This window comes from Benincasa hispida, chromosome 4, assembly GCF_009727055.1.
Source record: "Benincasa hispida cultivar B227 chromosome 4, ASM972705v1, whole genome shotgun sequence".
Taxonomy (NCBI): Eukaryota; Viridiplantae; Streptophyta; class Magnoliopsida; order Cucurbitales; family Cucurbitaceae; genus Benincasa; species Benincasa hispida.
In genome coordinates, this window is record NC_052352.1 from 38,711,880 (window position 1) to 38,731,842 (window position 19,963).

Below are 19,963 nucleotides of genomic sequence, written 5' to 3' on the forward strand. Positions count from 1 at the left end.
CATGTCTGTGATTAATTGGTGGGCCTTCGAGTTACACACTATTGACTGATATGTGCTCCTTCGTGCTCATGCTTATGACTGATATGGGACCCTTCGGGATCACCACGACTAATATGATGGGTGTACACCGATGTCTAGATAAACTAGCCAACAGGTAAACTAGAGATCTCAGTAGCGAATCACTTACTGGGTATTTTTATACTCATCCTTTCTTCCTTTATGTTTTTAAGGGAATGATAGGAACAGGATGGTGAGTGACAGACGAGACCCGTGACAGAGCCATATGGGGACAAGAGAAATCGCTTCCACTCAATCTATGTTTTTGTCATTTGAATGTTTTGAAACTAGAATTTAATATGAGACAACAAATTTTAATGTTTTGAATGTTTTCTTTATGAATATTATTTTTAAGGGACCCCAAATAAAAGTTTTGTTTATTTATTCTTTATTTATTTTCTAGTTTATTCTGGAAAAACTATCCTTATTGTTTAAATGATTTTTTATGGTAAAGAATGTATGGGTTTTAAATGTGTATTTAGTTGTAACAGTCCTTATCAGAGTACTTGAAAGGTCGGTCGTTACATAGTGTATCCATAAATGCATTATATTAATTGCCTATCATACAATTAATTATTTTAATTAATTTGAACAATTCAAATTAATCTAAACATAAATTTTGTTTATTTAATCCTTAATGAGCTAGCAAGGGGACCTTATGGTTCCACAGATTAGAAGCTCTAATAACAGAGATTAATTAATTAATTAAACTCTTTAATTAAATTAATTAACATTCATTAACTACCCGTCACTCCATTGAAGACTGACGGCTGCACTCTTCGCACTGTAGATATATTTATGTGTTCATGGATATAACCAAACAATAGTAAATTGACCCTTCATAAATTTTTCGTAACTACAGTTGGGTCAAAATACCATTTACCCTTGTAGTTACATCTAACTCCTTAAATATCATTGATCCCTCTTATGAACAATTAGTTATAATCTTACTATAAATAGAATCTTTGTTGGGCAATGAGAAGGTGAGGTGCCTTGTTCAAGACCCATAATCAGCCCTTATGGGAGCAATTCATATACTTACCCTATGACCAAAACGAAGTGAATTCCATCTTGTGTAGCTGTGTTCCCTGCTTTCCACTCGAACGAATCCCAAAATGGTAGGCATATTGAGTCGAAAATCTGGCCACTCTTACCCATACAGATCAAAGGACCACCTTCATATGAGTTCACAACTTACTCAGGATTAAGGTTAAGTTACCTATGGTCATCCTAGTGAAATGTAAGTCTTTTCAAGTAACGGTGTTATAAAGAGAGACTAATCATTTTGTGGTTCAGTCTTATACGAACTCTTTGTATAGGATACCCCCACTCACATATCTCCACATAAACGATCAGGATTAGATCATTTTTAACACTTTACAACAATTGTAACAATTACAAAGTGGGCTATATCTGTAGTGTCACCAGGATAAGGACCCAATCTTATCCATATACTACAAACCATTCAGGTATTGCTTAAACATGATCCATTTGTATGTCACCACATACATGTTTAAATTATATTAAATAACCTAGGATCTTAGTTTATTGGATTTGAGTTAATGTAGACTAAATGTCAAACAATTTTATTTTATTAAATAAGTAATTCGTGGACAAATAATTTACAAACTACGAAACCCACAAGATTTAGGGCATCAACTCCAACAAAGAGTCGTTTATTACTAACATTTTAATTGAAGGAAGACATATGAGGAGAACCTTGAGTGGAAGCGGATCGACCAAATTTCATTAATTATCGAATATAAATTTTACAGTAAACATAGAAATATACATGCATTTAAATTAAATTACAGCATGCTATTACAAGAAAATAGTTCAGGAAATATTACTTTTGAAGAACCTTTTCTTCATGAATTTCTCCGAACAGTCACGTACAATTTGAAGACTTCTTTCAAGATAGATCTCGAACCAAAACCTGGACACTACCACAATGTTACCTTGGTATTCTCAGGGTGAAAACCCAGGAGTAGTGGGCTCTGACTATTTTAGTTTAGAGGGGAAGATTAATATGGAGGAGAAAGATTAAGATCTTTTTCACAAGAACACTATATCAGTGCACCATTTTCATATATCTCATGAACACCACCCACCAAACCAAAATTAAACCAAATTGAATGCTTAAATGATGATATGATATAAATTGTTAGAAGCAGAAAACACGCAGCAAAAGAAAAACGGATCATTAAGCATTCTAATTCATTAATTTTGGCATTAAATTAAGCATGCTCATAAACAAATAAGAGGGTTTCATGACATACATTTGTAGAACCACTTGAATCTCGATTCCAGCTGCAAATCTTCTCCAAATCAACTTGTGAACCACCTCAAGGCCTTCCCTACTATTCTTTTGGTGCCTTAGATTGAGTTATGGGACTCAAAATAAGCTTGAATAAAAGTAATTTTGAGAAGATCACTACTGCACTATGGAAGAAGTCCTTCTTCAACCTCAAGTTTTTCAGCAAAAACTTATCAAGTGCATCCCGATTTCCACTTCAATCTTCTCTATTTATTGCAAGACCATCATATAAAGAGGATTGCTGCATGAATTGCACCTCATGCTTGGAAATTTTGACTGAAAACCATGGTGGAGAATGTGTGAGCTACTAGAAATGGAAATTGGAGAAATCCCACTTTTTTCATTTTCCATCTTTTCAATTTTGTTTTTGCAACTGATTTCCAAAATCAATTTTTGTTTTCAAAATTGAAATTTTCATTAATTTTACAAAATTAATTTATTAATAAAATTAATAATAAATAATTAATTAAACAATTTAATTAATTCAATATCAAATATTAAATTAATTTAACACTAATTCCACCATCATCAATCCCTATTCGTGAATTTAATATTTAAATCATATTTAAATATTAATTAGTTCTCCAATTTCATTTAATTCTAAAATTAAACGCGTAATTATATCACATATAATTACCGATTCCCTTAATTCTAATTCGAACGTTTCAAATTAACTTATCACGCTACTCTAAGGCTAATCTATTTATGAGCTAGTAGGGGAACCTCGTGGACTTATAGATCATGGGCTCCAACGATCCGAGATTAATTGGTTAAACTCTTTACATCGAATTAACCTCAATTCGTTAACTATTAGGTCCCTCCCCTCACTGTAGATTTATTATATCCACTCGATATAACCATGATTAGTAAGTTAACCCTTCACAGGTTGTTCGTAATAATGGTTGGGTCAAATGGTTGTTTTATCCCCGAGATTACCTCTTGTTCCTTAAGTCCCACTGATCCTCTAATGAAAAATTAGTTTGTGATCCAATCAATAAACTGAGTCCCTCTCGGGCCAATGAGAGGATGGGGCTCCTTGTTCAAAACCCAGAGTCAACACTTGGAACGACCTCTCTACTATCCCTTAAAGCGGGTAGGAGAGAATTTCATCTTGCATCTTATGTCCCAACTATCTACCCAGTCTTACCCCTAAAATGGAGGTTTATTGAGCCGGCGCTGTTGAGCCAACCCTCACCTATGCAAATCTAAGGATAATCCCGAATAAACAGAAGTTCATAATTAATTGAGGATTAAGGTCAAGTTACCTAGGACATCGCTTTGAAATAGTCAGTCTTAAACAATAAACAGTGTTATAAGGTAAGAGTGACTTATTTCTGGTCCGATCTTGTACAAATTCATTGCACAAGACGGCTCCACTCCTCATGTCATTACATGTATGAATTAGGATCACTTCGTTTGTAACACTTTACAACTCCTTGTAACAACTACAGAGTGGGTCGCATGTGATAGTGTTACCAGAAAAAGGCACCCAACCTTGTTCATATACTATAGAGTATTTTGATTATTCACTCAAACCTTATCCACTTTTATGTCTCCACATGAAGTTCAAGTACTCATGTAATAGTTATGGATCTTTTAGTTTATTGGATTTATTTCTAAAACGAAATAAGCAATTCATATATTTAATAATAACTTATTGAATTTTCAGAATAAGTTTAATTTTAACAAAAAAAAATTAAAAGAATAGTGCAAGGGAAACAAAAATAGGAAGAATATAGATGGAAGTGTTGAAATTGGTTCGAATAAAAATAAAAAGAAGACTTGCTTGTTAGAGATGAATAAACCATATATTTATATATTTAAAGAATAAATAAAATCTTCTTCTTTTTTGCATTCAAATGAAAAAAAATGAAGAAATTGGTAAAGAAGAAAAAATCGAGAGTGAAAAAAGTTTTAAAAAATAAAAAAGAATGTGAAGAGTTGGAAATTAATCAGAGAGAGAAAATGGAAAAAAAAACAAATTAAAAGAGAGAGAAAATGAAACAAACTAAATTTAGGTGATGCATATTTAAATAAAATAAATTAAATATGTGAGGGAAATTTGTTGGACAAAAGTTGAGTTGTTTTTATTTTATATAACAAAATAAAATGATCTTGGACATTATTTATCCTTGTGCATTCTATCAAATTCTTTAATCATAATTTGTCAGATGACAAATATTGTTTTTTCTTTTTTTGAACTATTTTAATATTTTTTACACGAGTGATGAAAAGAAATGTACAAATATTGGTGCATCTTCGTTAAAAAAAATAAAAAGAAGAAGAAGAAGAAGAAAAAGAAAAAGAGGGGGAGAATGCACTGAAAAAGAAAAAGAGGGAAAAAAAAACCTAGTCGCTAGCAAAGGGAGTTTTTGTAGTGTACAAGAAAGTCAAATCTATCCACAAAAAAGTACACCCAAAAACTTTCCAAATTCCCAACTTCAGCCCCCCAAAACTAAAACCTACGGACTAATCAATTATTATTCACATGGATTTCAGTTATTTCTTCTCCATTTCCCAAAGCTGTCTCCATGGTAGGTCTCACCACCATTTCCAAAGCTCGATGATTCATGGGACTCGAATTCCCCGATTCAGAGAATAACTCAAAGTTAGTGTCATTAACTGAATAATTTGATCGACTCGGTGAGGCTTTAACGGACCCACCGTCGATCATACGAATCGTTTTGTCCCCCTGATGAAGATTACTCTTTCTAAATGTATGTGAAGTCAAGTCTCTTTGGTCGTAAGTTTTGAGCAACGCTCGAATTTTATCTCGAAAGGAAGAGTTCGAGCCTTCATTGACAGTGCGACGGAGCGTGTGCTGTTCTTTGCAGAGAAAAATGATAAAGTAGACAATAAGAGCAATGATTGCAGCACTGCCGGTAATGAGAAATAGCCCCCAAAAACTGTCAAGGTTGAGCCTTGAAGAAGTGACCTTTGAGCCAGTAGGCAACGAGTTGCATTGTTCACCAAACCATTTCTTTTGTATTTGGTTCATCTTCTCACTTTCCGTCACATTTAAAACGGCTCTTGACACGTCAGCCACCAATGGCGAACCCATTGGAAATGCCTGTTACAAAATCACCATTAAACTTGTTATGAAATTGACATTCAAAGATGAATAGAAAATGTAAAATAATATAGAATCAATGTAGAGATTTGCGTGATACAAGAACAAATTCAAATTCAGATCAAGAAACACCTTTAAGATTAGAGAGTTTATATAGAATACTCATCTAAACCTTATGATGAAAATTGTAAACAACGTAAATAAGACAAGTACGAATACAACTTAAGTTTTGGGGCCGTTAGTCCTTGAACCCTTGTACTTGATCGTTTGAAAATTCTAGATAACAAATTCAAGGCATTCTGATAAACTAAAAAGTATAAGCACTTTAGTTTTCCTAGTATGTAGGTATCAGACACTTGCGGGACACGTATTGTTAGTACAACAAATATGTTAGACATGCATAGAATATTTGTTGAGTAAATTAAAAAGACACGTAAATAACAATATGCATATATTGTTTAAAATCTATAGTTTGATAAGCGTATCATTGCCGTATCCTAGATTTTTAAGAAATGACATATTATCAACCGTATCGTGTCCTATCCATGCGTCTTCCTAGCCAACGGAACTCAAAAGCTTAAACTCAGAGCAGGGGAAGTTTAATTACTTACAAATCCAAATCCATCGGTTTTGTAGCTGGGATCAGCCATGATGTACTTATCAGGAAACTTAAAAAGGAAGAGTTTAACATAAGAGATTTCATCAAAAGCAGCATCAATTCCGCCATTATTGCTTCCAAGTCTAAACATCTCATGGAGTTGATCAGGAGCATCATAAGGCCTAAGTTTCTCAATCCCAACAGAGCGCAACAACCCGAAAACAAACGAACCATCTTGATATCCCACCCATGGTTGATTCTTCAACAACACATTTATATCTGTAATCGTTGGTTGCAATTGTTGAACTGTTAACAGAGAAGTCAAGCTTGCTGTGTAGCTCTGAGTCAGAATAAACACAACGAAAAACCATATCAACACCACGAATCTTGCCAAATTGCTTACCAAGCTTTCCCCTGAAAAGAAAATGGGCATGATTAAATGTAGTTTTTGGAGTTAATTGAAGAATAAAGAAGGAATTTTAAGGTTGGTTACTTTGAGCAAAGGCCATGGTGCAGAAGGAAAACCAGAGGCTTGTGCCGATTTGATGAGAGGGAGGACCACGAAATTGTTCGTTGGTTCTGTGTTCGAGTATCCAAACAACAAAGCCCATGAAGACAAAGAAGCAGAAGCTTGTGATCCAAAGGTCTAAAGTTAGAGGCTTTAAGAAAAGCCATGCTCTGTTTTTGGAGTTGCCTTGTGTTGGAACCACCATTGAAACTCCTGATTCTGTGAATGGCAATGTAAAGTCTACGTAGTTGGATCTGTTTGCTATGATTGTTATGTCTCCTACTGCGCCATCGAAGAACTGTCCACCAATTCAACACAAATACACTTTTAATTTTTACTTTTAAGCTAATAATTTAGACTATAACAATGTTTACATAATGGTAGATATAACAAATTTACTCCTTATAGACTCTAATAAATTTCTATAAAAAAATATACTCTATAGTTTGAGAGCTTAATCTAAATATTAATAATACTTTGAGCATGATTGATATATTTGTGATTGAAAATTATGTTTGTTTTTTAAATCTTCTTGTTTGTTTTTCATTTTACTAGTAACTAATCCCCATCATTAAAAATATATATAAAAAACAAAAAAAATAAGAGGAATTTTTTTACAATTTTTTTTTTAGTTTTTTTAAATTGGTTTAATTTTGAAAACACTCCTACAACTAGACAATAAATTAAGAAAAATAGTTATCTGGTCATAGATTTTGGATTTAGTTTATAAATTTCAAAAGATTATATTTTTAAACTAGTTTGATTTCACTTTAATTTATTTCAAAATATCACAATTTTACGATTGAGATTTGAGTTTGGTTTCAATTTTATCCATTTATAATTTTAATCTCAATTTTTCGGAAATGTTACCATCTCTCAGTTAATTTTTCTAAAGAAATAACATTAAAAGAAGTAATAAAAACCATGAAACGGAGTCTAGATGATCAGAAAGGAGTTTAGTTATCCTCATACTCATAACTCACCCCTTCATTAACTTTGATGATGAGGTCATCGTACGATCCAGCGCTAGAACCGTTCGGAAATGCGAACGGAACGTAATCAAACGGAACGGCGTAAGGAAGCATCCCAATTGCTGCATCAAAAACATCCATACAATACCCTTCAGCCCCTGTTCCGTTTTTCCACACTCTCACAAACTCACTGTACCCTTCCTTCACCGGCACCCCAATTCTCAGCTTCTTCCCCGCCACTGGCCACTCCCACCCTTTCGGCTCCGCCGCCGTATCCCCCGGCCAAATCACTGGTTTTGTCCCACTCTGACTCAAATTCTTAGTCAACCCGTTTTCCACATTCCAAAATCCCACCCTTTTCTCCCCATTCCCATTCACATTCACAATCTCAAAACTCGCCGATTGAAGCTCCCCCTTCACAATCCTGTAATCCCCTGTTAGCGCTTTGAACTTCATCTCCCACAACGCCTCTCGAATTTTCTCCCCATTTTCAGAAACCCCCAAAGTTTGAAGATCCGTGAGATTATTCTTCGATTCATTTATTGGGTTGTTTTTGTATCTGAACTCTGTGTCCCCTGTTTTCTCAACCGCCATTGCTAATGCTCGAGCTGCATCGTGAGCCCATAATCCAAAGACGTCTAATTGAGGTTCGTTGAGGATGTGATTTTCGATTAGGAATTTTCGTTTCCATCTGATTTTGAAACTGTCGAGTTCTAGTGATTTTGGGACGTATGCTTTTACACCTAAAGCTCCTTCCATGGCGTTTAGAACAGAGGAATCCATGGAATCGAGTACGTTTGTTGTTACGCCGGTTAGAATCCAAGCGTAGCCTTCTGTCATCATTCCGATCTCGTTGGCCTTCATGAATAATCGAGCTGCTAACGACGGAACCATGTGTACTACGAACACTCTGGTTTGCATTGTCGTCAATTTGTAAAGCTCTTCTTCGATTTGGTCGTCCGTGGCCGACGGATCGATGACGCTCCGGTACGGAACGCGCGCGTTCACGCTCTGTAGCGAGTCGATCAAGTACGGTAACATCCCGTCTCCAAATTCGTCGTCTTCGTAGATCGGAACTACCTGGAAGAATGAAGTATAAGTTTTACGGTAAGCCATCAAGGTCTTGTTAACATTTTGGTTTTTCATTTTTTTCGTTTTTAAAAATGTAGTATATTTCTTCTCAATTTATTATGGCGCTTTGCTATTTGTTAAAGTAAAATATTGAAATTTTAACCCAATTCCAAATAATAAAAATAATAATTTTTAAAAAATAATTTAGTCCCTATTTGTAACCAAGTTTTATTTTAAAATTTTGAAAATTAAATTTATAAAAACTCATTTCACCTTTAAAATTTTAAAATTATTTTTACGTACATTTTACTATCATTTTCAAAAGTTTTTGTTTTTTAATTTTAAAAATTAAGTCTTTAAACATTTGTTTTACCACTAAAATTCTTGGTTTGTAGTCTACTTTTTATTAATGTTTCAAAAATCAAGTCCAATTTTAAAAACTAATCAAAGTAATTTTTCAAATCATATTTGTATATATGGAATTCAATTAAGAATTTAATTCTTATACTGATGAGTGATACAAATCATGATAAGAAATTGAGAAAAAATAAGATTAATTTTCAAAAACAAAAATATATAAAAAAGAAAATGAAATAGTTACCAAATAAAATTAAAAAAAAAAAAAAAAATTGTCTTTATTTTTAAAATTTAGATAGAAAAACATAGACTTAATTTATATAAACTAAAAATAAAAAACGAAAGGATTATAAAATAAAACTCGAAATTTGTGTGTAGAGTGTAGGACGGACCTGTCTCCAATTATAGGATTTGACGAGAGCGCTAATCGCGGTGACTTGAGCAGAATCGTTTTGGGTTAGACGGAAGAAGTAGGGGCTGCGTAGGGAGGCGAGAGCGGGGCTGGAAGCGGTGAAGGTGAGGATGGGGACGTGAGCTTTCTGGCCGAGCTCGATCACGAAGTTGGCTTGCATTGAAGTCGTTGGTCCCAAAATTGCATGAACTTTATTGTTCTTTATCAGATCAACAGCTGTTCCATTGAAAGTCAAATCTTATAATTTACAATCAATTTTTTTAATAAAATACAAAGTTTTTTTTTTTTTTTTTTATTCATTTACTTTAATTACTTAATAAAAGTCAGTTTGATGGTTAAATAATATAAATAAGTTTGATTTTATTTAACTTTACATTGAAAGAGATATCTCTGTCCATTTTGTTTTGTTTGATTTAGTCCGGTCTGAGTCTTTTCTAATCCTTCTTTTAGCTGCTTTAGGATTTTTTTTTTCCTTTTTAGTTAATTAGTTCAATAGGTTACATTACTTTTTAAATAAATGAAAATAGTACGAAAGTATTAATTAAATTGTTTTTTTTATACCAGCTTAATTTTGTGATTAAGCTTGGATTTTTAATTAACAAAATTACTTGATAAAATCATTATAATGTGGACCCGTTTGGTAACCATTTTATTTTATTTTTTATTTTTTTTTAAATGAAGTCTATGGACATCATTTCTATCTTCAAACTTCTTTTTTTGTTATCTACTTCTCACTAATGGTTTAAAACCAAGCCAGAACTAAAAAAAGTAGCTTTGTTTTTGTTTTTTGAATTTGGCTAAGAATTTAATTATTGTAATTAAGAAAAATACAAATCATTATAAGAAATGTAGATGATATAAGGTTTAATTTTTAAAAACCAAATAGTTATCAAACATGGTCGTAAATTAACAGATTTACACCATTTGATGAATTGTAGAAGCACCTTGAATTTGTATCTCCAATGCTTATTAAGGAGCATATTGATTCATCAAATGATCATATAATAAAGTCAAAATAATTTATTATTGGTATAGACTTGAAATTGATTGGTTTATTAAATTTTCAAAAAGTTGTAATCATTAAGAAACATATAGTTTTCAAGTTTGAGAAAATATTGAACTAAAAAAATAATTGTTTAGAAAATATTAGGAATAATAACAAAGAATAAATGTGGTGATTTTTACATGGGTTAATTCTTACCCTTTTTCTATCAAAAATAGAAATTTATGGTCATTTGCAAAATATTTTGAAATATAATATTTATTAATATTGTTTAAATCAAAGTTTTAACTGAACTTATATTAAAATAATAATAATAATAATAATAATAATAATATGGTTTAGTTCTTAATGCTTGAGTAATTTTTGTTTAGACTACATGTTTCTTAAATTTGTTTTCTTTATTTCCTTTAATATTTTCCAAAGATTATATATCACATGATACTCAGCAAAATGGCATATGGAGTAAAAGAGTTATATAAAATAGAAAAAGTTTCTAATTATCTGTCTAAAACTCCGTTTAACAAATATTTTATTTTTTTATTTTCTATTTTCAAAATTTATATGTCTCTTTCTTCTATAGCATCCATATGTTAATTAGAGTTTCATCTTATATCATAAAAAAACCATTTGAATAAATTTGACTTTAGCTTTTGAAAACATGGATAGAAAAAGTGGATTACACAACAACATAAAAGTTTATGGGTAGAAATAGATATTAATCTATTATAAACTTATTTTTTTTAAAAAAATAAAAATAAATAGTGATATCAACAAAATTTTTTACTCAGACAGGTACAACTTTAACATCCACCAATGAATTGAAACAATGCCAAAATATCCAAAAATTATTGTCATAACACTATAAGAAAAAAAGAAGCAATACACTGCACATATTAATTAAAACAATAAAATTTAGAAAAAAAAATCCAAGTAAGTATCATATTTTTCCATTAATAATTACAGCGAGATGATAAAGCCAACTACTCAGAATTTTGGCGATGTACGTATACTACTATCCAACGGTGTGGATAATTTCATATGATATTCTTAAAAAAATAATAATAATAAATAGTCTAAAATGGCAGCTGAAAAAAAACAAAAAAAAGAAAAATCAAAGTACGGAGAGAAAAGGAACCTGCAGCCGCCGCTCCGACGACATCTCGGCCGGAATCTCTAGGGTGAAGAACAATTCTGGTTTTATAGTGAGGATTAAGAGAGTAGAAGTCCGAAAGCGACATGTCGATACAACTCAACCCCATCTTCCCAATCCAACTCTCCATATCCAACACCACCCCAACGTCCACCGGCACGGTGCTCGCATTCTGAGCCGTCGTGGTGGCGAAGAACACGGCGCAGCCTGCAAGGAAACATAAAGCCACCGGATTGAGGTTATTCATTTAATATAAGAGAGAATAAGAAGGGTGCAATATTTTGTGCGAGAGAAATTTGAAAGAAGGGGTTTAAGGGTAAAAGAAAATAAATGGCGGTGGATGATGTTATATAATGAAATTTTGAATGGGGTAATGGAATATCACCATTGACCATGATCTTACCTTTAGAGTTGATAAAAATTCATGAGAGTGGATCTCCGCGGGTCCCATTTCTATCTAGACGGAGAATCTCCGATTTGACCGGAGATGGATCAAATTAGGAATTATAATCGAATCCCCGATTGGATACAAGAGGGTATCCTCGCCCCGGCCCCGGCCCCGGCCCCGGTTAATTATTATTATTATTATTATTAAAAAAAGGGGGATGAGAGACCCGTTTCTCTGGCCAGGAATCTTCGTCTCCGTCCTGCCTTCAATTGGTGAGGACGGAGGCGGGGATGGGAATTCTTCCCGTCCCATCCCCGCCTCAATCCCGTTGCTAACCCTACTTATCTTATTATGAAAGAGACGGAAGATAGGAAAATGTCTTTCTTATTACATTATTACTTTTTTTAAAAAAAATTATTTCAATCACAAAGTTTTTGTCCACCCTCAAACTTTGAAACATTTTTATTTTGTTAAATTTGTTTTATAATTAGGTTAAGACGCTTTATCGAGTTTTTCAATAGATTTTATGGACGAGAAAAACTTGGATGTTCCCTTACATGTATCTATCTTGGTGCATCTCAAATATAGTTAAATGAAATACTACCACATGGCATTTTTTCATTTAAAAAAATATATTTTTTCTAATTTATTTTTTGTGTGGTGGTGTGGGAAGCACAAGAGTTAGTTGCACTTAATCATTGCTCTTTATAGACCCCGTTTGGTAATCAGCTTCATTTGGTAACCGTTTTATTTTTAAAAATTAAGTCTATGGACATTACTTTCATCTCCTAATTTCTTCGATTTATCTATTTTTCACCAATGGTTTAAAAAATCAAGCAAAATTTTGAAAATTAAAAAAAGTAGCTTTCAAAAAATTGTTTCTAATTTTGGAATTTGACTAAGAATTCAACTATTGTACTTAAGAAAAATACAAATCATTGTAAGAAATATAGATGAAATATGCTTAATTTAAAAAAAAAAAAAAAATCAAATGGTTAGTATTAAAATTGATTGATTATATTTATTAGAAAGTATATGCGGCCTAAGTTTAGAGTCTAGTGTGATATAACGAAATAAATTATGGATGAAAATTGGTTTTTTGAAAGAAAAAAAAATCAAAGTGACATGATCAAATTAATTATAGCTAATATTGTATAGTTTTGAAAGTTAATATTTTGATGATAATACTTGTTAATCAAGGCAGGTTGACGTTGACTTAATCAAAAGACGCAATATTTTACTTACATGCACAATTTTATCCTGATTCTATTGGACCAAATTAAAGCGCTGTACTGAAGAAAAGGGACAGATAATATTATATATATATATATTTTTATATTTAATGGCACGGATTTGATTTGGTCCAAGCCAATAGAATCTCACTGTGGAAGAAAATAGAGGAATATATATATATGTATATATATGTATATATATGTTAACGGCATGGATTTGAGCCACGTCGAAGGTTGTGGGCTCCTCACGACGTGTCGGATCGGAAATATTGTTAATAAAACGACGACTGGGTTTATGTCGTCATATTAACCACAGAAAACAAACGTTCATTTTCTTTTAATGAAAGGTTCATTTTGTTTGGGGTGAGATTTGATATATTTTTGTCATATCTAATCTCCTCTTTTTTCTTTTTTTTTTTTTTTAGAGAATTTGTCACATGTCTATTCTCAAATTTTTACTCAAAAAAAGCAAAAAACTTTTAATTTTAGGAAATTTTCAAAAATACAAAAATAAGAAGAAAAAAAATATAGACACAAATAGGAAAATTTAATTATAGTTATGATAGATATTGTTGTTGATGTCTATCACAAATAGATGCTATAGAAGTCTATCAGTGATTGAAACTGATACAAGTTTATCATTAACAGATCATTGATAGAGGTTGATCAAAGTTTATCCGTGTTTATTAGTATTTTTTTTACTATTTTTATAAATAGTTTGACATTTTTTCTATATGTGAAAATTTCTCAATAGCTTTTGTAACTATTTTAAACTTTTATTAAATAAGTTGAATTAAACAAAATTAGGTAAAATCAAACCATATAAAATTCTAAACAATTTAATTCATAAGTCAAATTAATTTACTAAATATCATAACTAATTTCTTGTAATTTAAAATTAATACTTATTAAATACTATTTTATTTTCTCAATGTTTTCTTTTAAACCCCGATTACCAACCAGTATTATAAAGTATATAATAATTCCAAACTAATCTTAATTGAAATAATTTTAACCATTTTAAAATTGTGAACCGTCAATTAATTAACTTCTGAAATAATTACTTTTTTTTTTCTTTTCAATATAATTAGTAGATTTTTGGCTTTCTTGAGATTATGACTCCTCGATTAGGAATAAATTTGTTAAAATTTTCTACTTTATTTTATCAACTTCGTATTTTATTTTTCCAGATATAAATGTTATCTTAGTCCAACCGCAATATTTTAATATAACAGAGCAACTTATTTTTCCAAACTTTGAATCTATTATCACCATATTTTAGTGCTTTAGTGTTTGGTATGTATTCAGAAAATGCTTATTTTATATTGGTCCCAAATTTTCTGGAATGTTCAATTTTTTTTATCGTTGAATGCTCAAATATTTCATTTTAGTACGTATATTTTTTTTAAAAAAAAAAATCTAAATAATAATTTAGAATGTAGCATTTTTAAAGATAATGATAAATGTATAATAGTATTTTTTTAAAAATTACAAATATAGCAAAATCTATATGCTGATAGACTTTTATCAGCAATATGGTCTATCACTGATAAACTATATGAATTTTGTCATATTTATAATTTTTTTTACATTATATTATATTTGTTAATATTTTAGACTTAATTACTATATTGGCAACGATTTCTAGTCTAACTAAATATACACCATAACATGTTTAAACATAAATATCTACTGATTAAGTAAGTTATATGTAAAAAGGTTTCCTATTAAAAAAGGAAAACGAAATCTTGTCATGCTTATGATATCCAATTTATTAAACAATTTATCACAATGACCAAAGTGATTTTTTAAGAAAAACTAAAGTAAAAGTTTGAACTTCTCTGAGTAAAAAGAAAATATAATAAACACGAACATTTTGGCACACATAATATTTTAAATCTATATAATCTTTGATATATTGGGCGGGAGATTAAGTTTTTTAAGAAAAAAAGGGGAAAAAATTCGTAGGTAAATACTATTTTAGTCTTTAGTTTGTTCAATTTTAGCGTATGTGCTTTCAATAAATATTAAAGTCAATCTCTAGAAGTTAATTTGTACCGATCTTGGTTATACCATAATAAAAAATTAAATTGCAAATCGAGTCCTTATAATTTGAAAAAAAAAAAAGAAGTTAATTTAGTCACTATAATTTATAATTAGAATTAAGTTCTTGTAAGTCGATAAAACCTTCATAAATAGTCCACGGGGGAGAGATTATCTATGAGAATTTTATCAAACCATAAAAACTATTATGAAGTTTTATAAAAGTATGAACTAAATTATAACTTTTAAAATCAAAGGAACTAAATTTTAACTTTTTTCAAATTATATGGACTAATTTTATAACTTAACCTAATGATACATTTCATGTAATAAAATACAATATGTGAATATGTTAGCAAAATTTATAGTAAAAATGATACTAGACAACAAATTTTTTTTAAAAAAACTTGAAGATATAGAGACTAAAATTGAAAATGATAACAAACTTCAAAGTACACTTACAACAATAATCAAGAATTATTGTATTGAGATCTAAATTTAAGTATGCATTAAAAATATAAAGGAATATAAGGACTAAAAATAGCAAACCATAAAAAATAATATTTAAACAAAAGTGATTTTTTTAAAAAAAGAAAAAGGAATTTATTATTCGTAGGTAGAAGTAGTAGGTTTCCAATTAATGCCACCTCTGTCATTATTAATGACGATATTCTGATGATTTGTACTTTTTTTTTTTTTTTTTAGAAGTTGTTGATATAATACTATTTTCTTTATAGAATATTATAAATATTGTTATTAAATTTTGCCAAGTTGTATTGAATGGGACTTTAAATTAAAGGCCACACAAGTCTGTTCATTTGTTTTTGTTATAGTTGAAACAGATAACAATGAAATAAAATATACTCTAAATTAGTTTGTTTGCAAACCTTTTTTTCTTAAGAAATGATTTATAACAACAAACAAGCTTTAAAAGAAAATAATAATTATCATATATTATTTTTTCCAAAAGTTATGAGTGGCCAGCTTATACTTTTCTCAAATTTTCAAAATGAAAATTGTAATTCTACTAACATTAAGTTGAGTGTAATACTTAAGTAACATCCTCTAAAGTTAATGCAAGTTGTTTTTTGTTTTTTTTTTTTGTTTTAAATAGTTATTTTGTTATTTTATATATATATATAAATAAAATAACTACTTTGAAAATGATTTTTTTTTTTTAAAAAAAATCATTTTCTGGTGGAGAACATGTCATGCCACAATTTTCTCTGCAAGAATTTGAATTCTTCTTCCATTCAAGAAATTGACACACTGACCTTCCATGAACCATCTTTCTCCAACCTAAAATTTTCCCTTAGATTTTTTTTTTTTTTTTTTTTTTTTAAAAAAAAAAAAACGGCATATTTATTAAAAAGAATCAAAGGTTGTTTTTTTTAGGTAAAAAATTCAGCTTTGGAATATATTTCAAGGTTTCGATTATTATATGATTTTGGACTACCTAACCAACATTGATTGTTATTTTTCTCAATTATAATAACCTATTACATTTTAATATTAGCAACAAATCCAAGTCAAATTAAAATTCACTTAATTCTTTTGAGTATAATAAGCTTGATCTCTCAACTTATTTCTCTATTTGAGATATAATGTCATACATGTATTAATTATTTAAATTCTGATTTTAATTTGACTTGTGTTTTAAATTAATGCATTAAGCATAAGGTTGAGTTGAACTAAAATGTGTAACTATGTATATGTCAAGGTGTGACTTGGGGGCTAAGAAGCTAGCATTATTCTATTTTACCTAATAAGTTTATCAAATTTTTTCTTTTTTGGAATAACAATGACTCAACATTTTTTTTTCTTTAACTATCAATTTTTTCTTTGAACATAATGAAAGTGGCTTCTATGATCCTAATAATAATCAAATATATTTTCTTTGACCGACTTAATTGATAAGAAACTTAAAAGTTTTTTTTTCCTTTTTTAGCCCGTCTCTATGGTTAAGATATTTATTCAATTCATTCTCTTTAAGTGGTTCAAATTTCTACCAACACATGTATTTTTAGTAAAACAAACAAAATCTTGAAACTATAATTTGCTTTAAAAAAGAATAAATTTTGCTATTTTGTGTAAATAGTTTCCTCATTTTTCTATTTTTGAAAATTTTCTTAAAATATATCTCAATTACAAATATTTATTTTTAATAAATTGAAAAAAAAAACTCCATATTTTAATTATAGATTTAATGGCTAATGTTGATCCAAATCTTCTGGTTATTTAATCTATCCTCTTACATCTTAGATATTAATTTTATATTAAAGTCAACCAAAACCTTTCAAGTTTATTTTTTTCCCAAATAATTTTTCCAAGCTAGTGATGATCTCTATTCTTTTGTTCCTACATGATATGCCATATATATTAGTTAGTTAAATTCTCATTGTGATTTATGTTTGGAATAGGTTATGGAATGATAAGCTGTAGTTTATTTGTCAAGATTAATATATATATATATATAGATAGAGAGAGAGAGAGAGAGAGTAAAATTTGTGAATTTTTATCTCCATGTTGCTATTAGAAAACTAGAAGTCTAGAATTATTCTATATAAGTTTTTTTTTTAATGGTTAATTTCTACGAAAAAGAAGTGAAGATTACTACAAAGTTAGTATTATTAATAGGTGGATCTACTTATAATTGATTTTAGACACTGAATAACAAGTAGCAAACACTAAAAAAATATTGAGAAGAAAAAAAAGAGATCGCTAACCATGTACAGTACAATAACATCTATGTCTGGAAGATGGAGAAACTTCACTAATAAAAGAGTTCAACAATTACAATTAAATACTTATCTGTTAGTCTCCTTATATAGTAACTCATGTAAGCTAACTCTTAGTTTTTAACTTAAGTTCTACCTAAATTTGAGATCCAAAAGGTTGAGATCTTTTTGGAGTCGTTTGATTTTTTTAAGAAACTGACTTCCTTGATAATCTATTCCATCTCTTGTTTATAGTAATTGAGAAATGTTTTTGAAATTTGGATCAATTAATTTTAAAATCTATGAAAAGTAGTTTATCTCATTTCGTTTCTAAATTATTAAATACTATCGATAGACTAGGCTCTCTCTTTATCTTCCTGTGTCCCAATAAACTTTTACCTTACTGTCCTCGGCTCAAATCACAAGTTAGTCACCTTTTTTTCTTCTTTTATTTGTATGATCTTTTCATTTTATTATTTCTTTAGTTTTTTATATTCCTTAATTTTGCAAGAGGTATATTTGTAGATTAGTTTAATTTTAAAATTATATTTAGATTTATATATTATATCAAATTTGTATATATTTTTTTTTTTTTTAATTTTAAATTTTGTAATAGACACCTTTATATATTATTTTGAATTTTAAATATCTTACTACATTTGAAACCAATTGGGATTTAACAATATATAAATTTTCTTTACTAAAATATTCACTTAACTTCTCTGTTAGGATTTTACAACTACAATATTTATATAATAATATAATTGAGCTGGATTTGAGTCGACGTTATTTAAAATGAATGAACCGAGTGAAAAATAATATTGCAAACTAGGTTGAGCAATATTTGAAAGATAGAAGCAATTATATTATTATTGTTAATTTTGCATCGTGTTGTATTTGATAATGTAAATTTTTTATATTTTAGTGCATATTGTGTGTATATATATATATATATATATATATATAGAAGAAGCATATTAACTTTTTAGTTGTTAAAACCCAAAAACCAAGAAACAATAAATAAGAAAAAAGTTGTTTATGTATATTTTTAAGAAACAAGAAACATAAATAGTTACAAACATATTCCTGTTTCCCGTCGTTAAAAAACCAAGAAACATGAAACATGAAACAAGAAATAAGAAACATAAAATAGGAAATGAGAGTGTTATCAAACAGGTCCTTTACTTCCATAACTGTTCTTTCCTCAACAAATATTTAAGGTCTCCTCAAACTATCTTACTAATTACGCTCCCTCTAAGAGGCCGTTTGAGGGGTTTGGAACTGGTTGGGCTTGAAAGCCCATGTTTGGTTTGCTTGGATTTAAATGCTGGTTTGATTTGCATCCTACTATCCCCGGTTTCCCATTCCCACTGTTTCAAATCCCATATTTTACTTACCCGGTTTCCAATGCACGTGTTTCACTTTCTCAGTTTCACATTCCACCGTTTCATTTTGCTTTTCCCACCATTTCACAGGCTCATCTCTCTCTCTTTGTTTGGTTTTCTCCTCTCACACGCTTTCTCCTTCTTCCATCTACTCCTCTATGAAACCATCAATGCTCTGACTTTTCCCTTCAATGCTCCTCTAATCTTCGTCTTCCTCCTGACTTTTCTGTCTCTGAAACCTTAATCTGTAGAACCTCTAAACAAAGTGAATGTCGAAGCTCTCTCTTGTCGCTCCAACGACCAAAAATTACTTCTCTTATTGCTGTCAAGTAGGATGGGATCTTCTGACATTAGAAGTTCAGTAAGAGAGCTGTCAAGTCCGTAATATATTTTGTTTTATAATCTTAGAAAAAAGTTTGCGACAAATTTTGTTTTAACCTTAGAAAATAGTATTATAATAAATTAGTTAAACACAATATTATCAGAGAGTTTTAAACAATTTTATAACAAATTTTTCAAACACAATATTATAAAAAACATAATCTTAGAAAACAGTTTTATAAGAAATTTTGTAAACACCTTATTATCAAAAGGTTTTAAACAGTTTTATAACAAAATTTAAAAACACAATATTATAGAAAACATAACCTTAGAATATAGTTTTATAACAAGTTTTGTAAACAC

At 29.8% G+C, this 19,963-nt stretch overlaps 1 protein-coding gene across 1 annotated transcript; it reads right to left on the reverse strand.

Annotated features, from left to right (window-relative positions):
* Nucleotides 1-4,707: 4,707 nt before the first annotated feature.
* On the reverse strand, nucleotides 4,708-11,878 carry LOC120075173 (glutamate receptor 2.8-like). Its single transcript, XM_039028366.1, has 6 exons — nucleotides 11,500-11,878; nucleotides 9,342-9,577; nucleotides 7,534-8,601; nucleotides 6,536-6,848; nucleotides 6,056-6,456; nucleotides 4,708-5,444 (listed from the first exon to the last, which is right to left on the reverse strand). The coding sequence occupies exons 1-6, from the start codon at nucleotides 11,759-11,761 to the stop codon at nucleotides 4,848-4,850; spliced, it is 2,877 nt and encodes a 958-aa protein (XP_038884294.1). The 5' UTR covers nucleotides 11,762-11,878; the 3' UTR covers nucleotides 4,708-4,847.
* Between the last annotated feature and the right edge of the window lie 8,085 nt (nucleotides 11,879-19,963).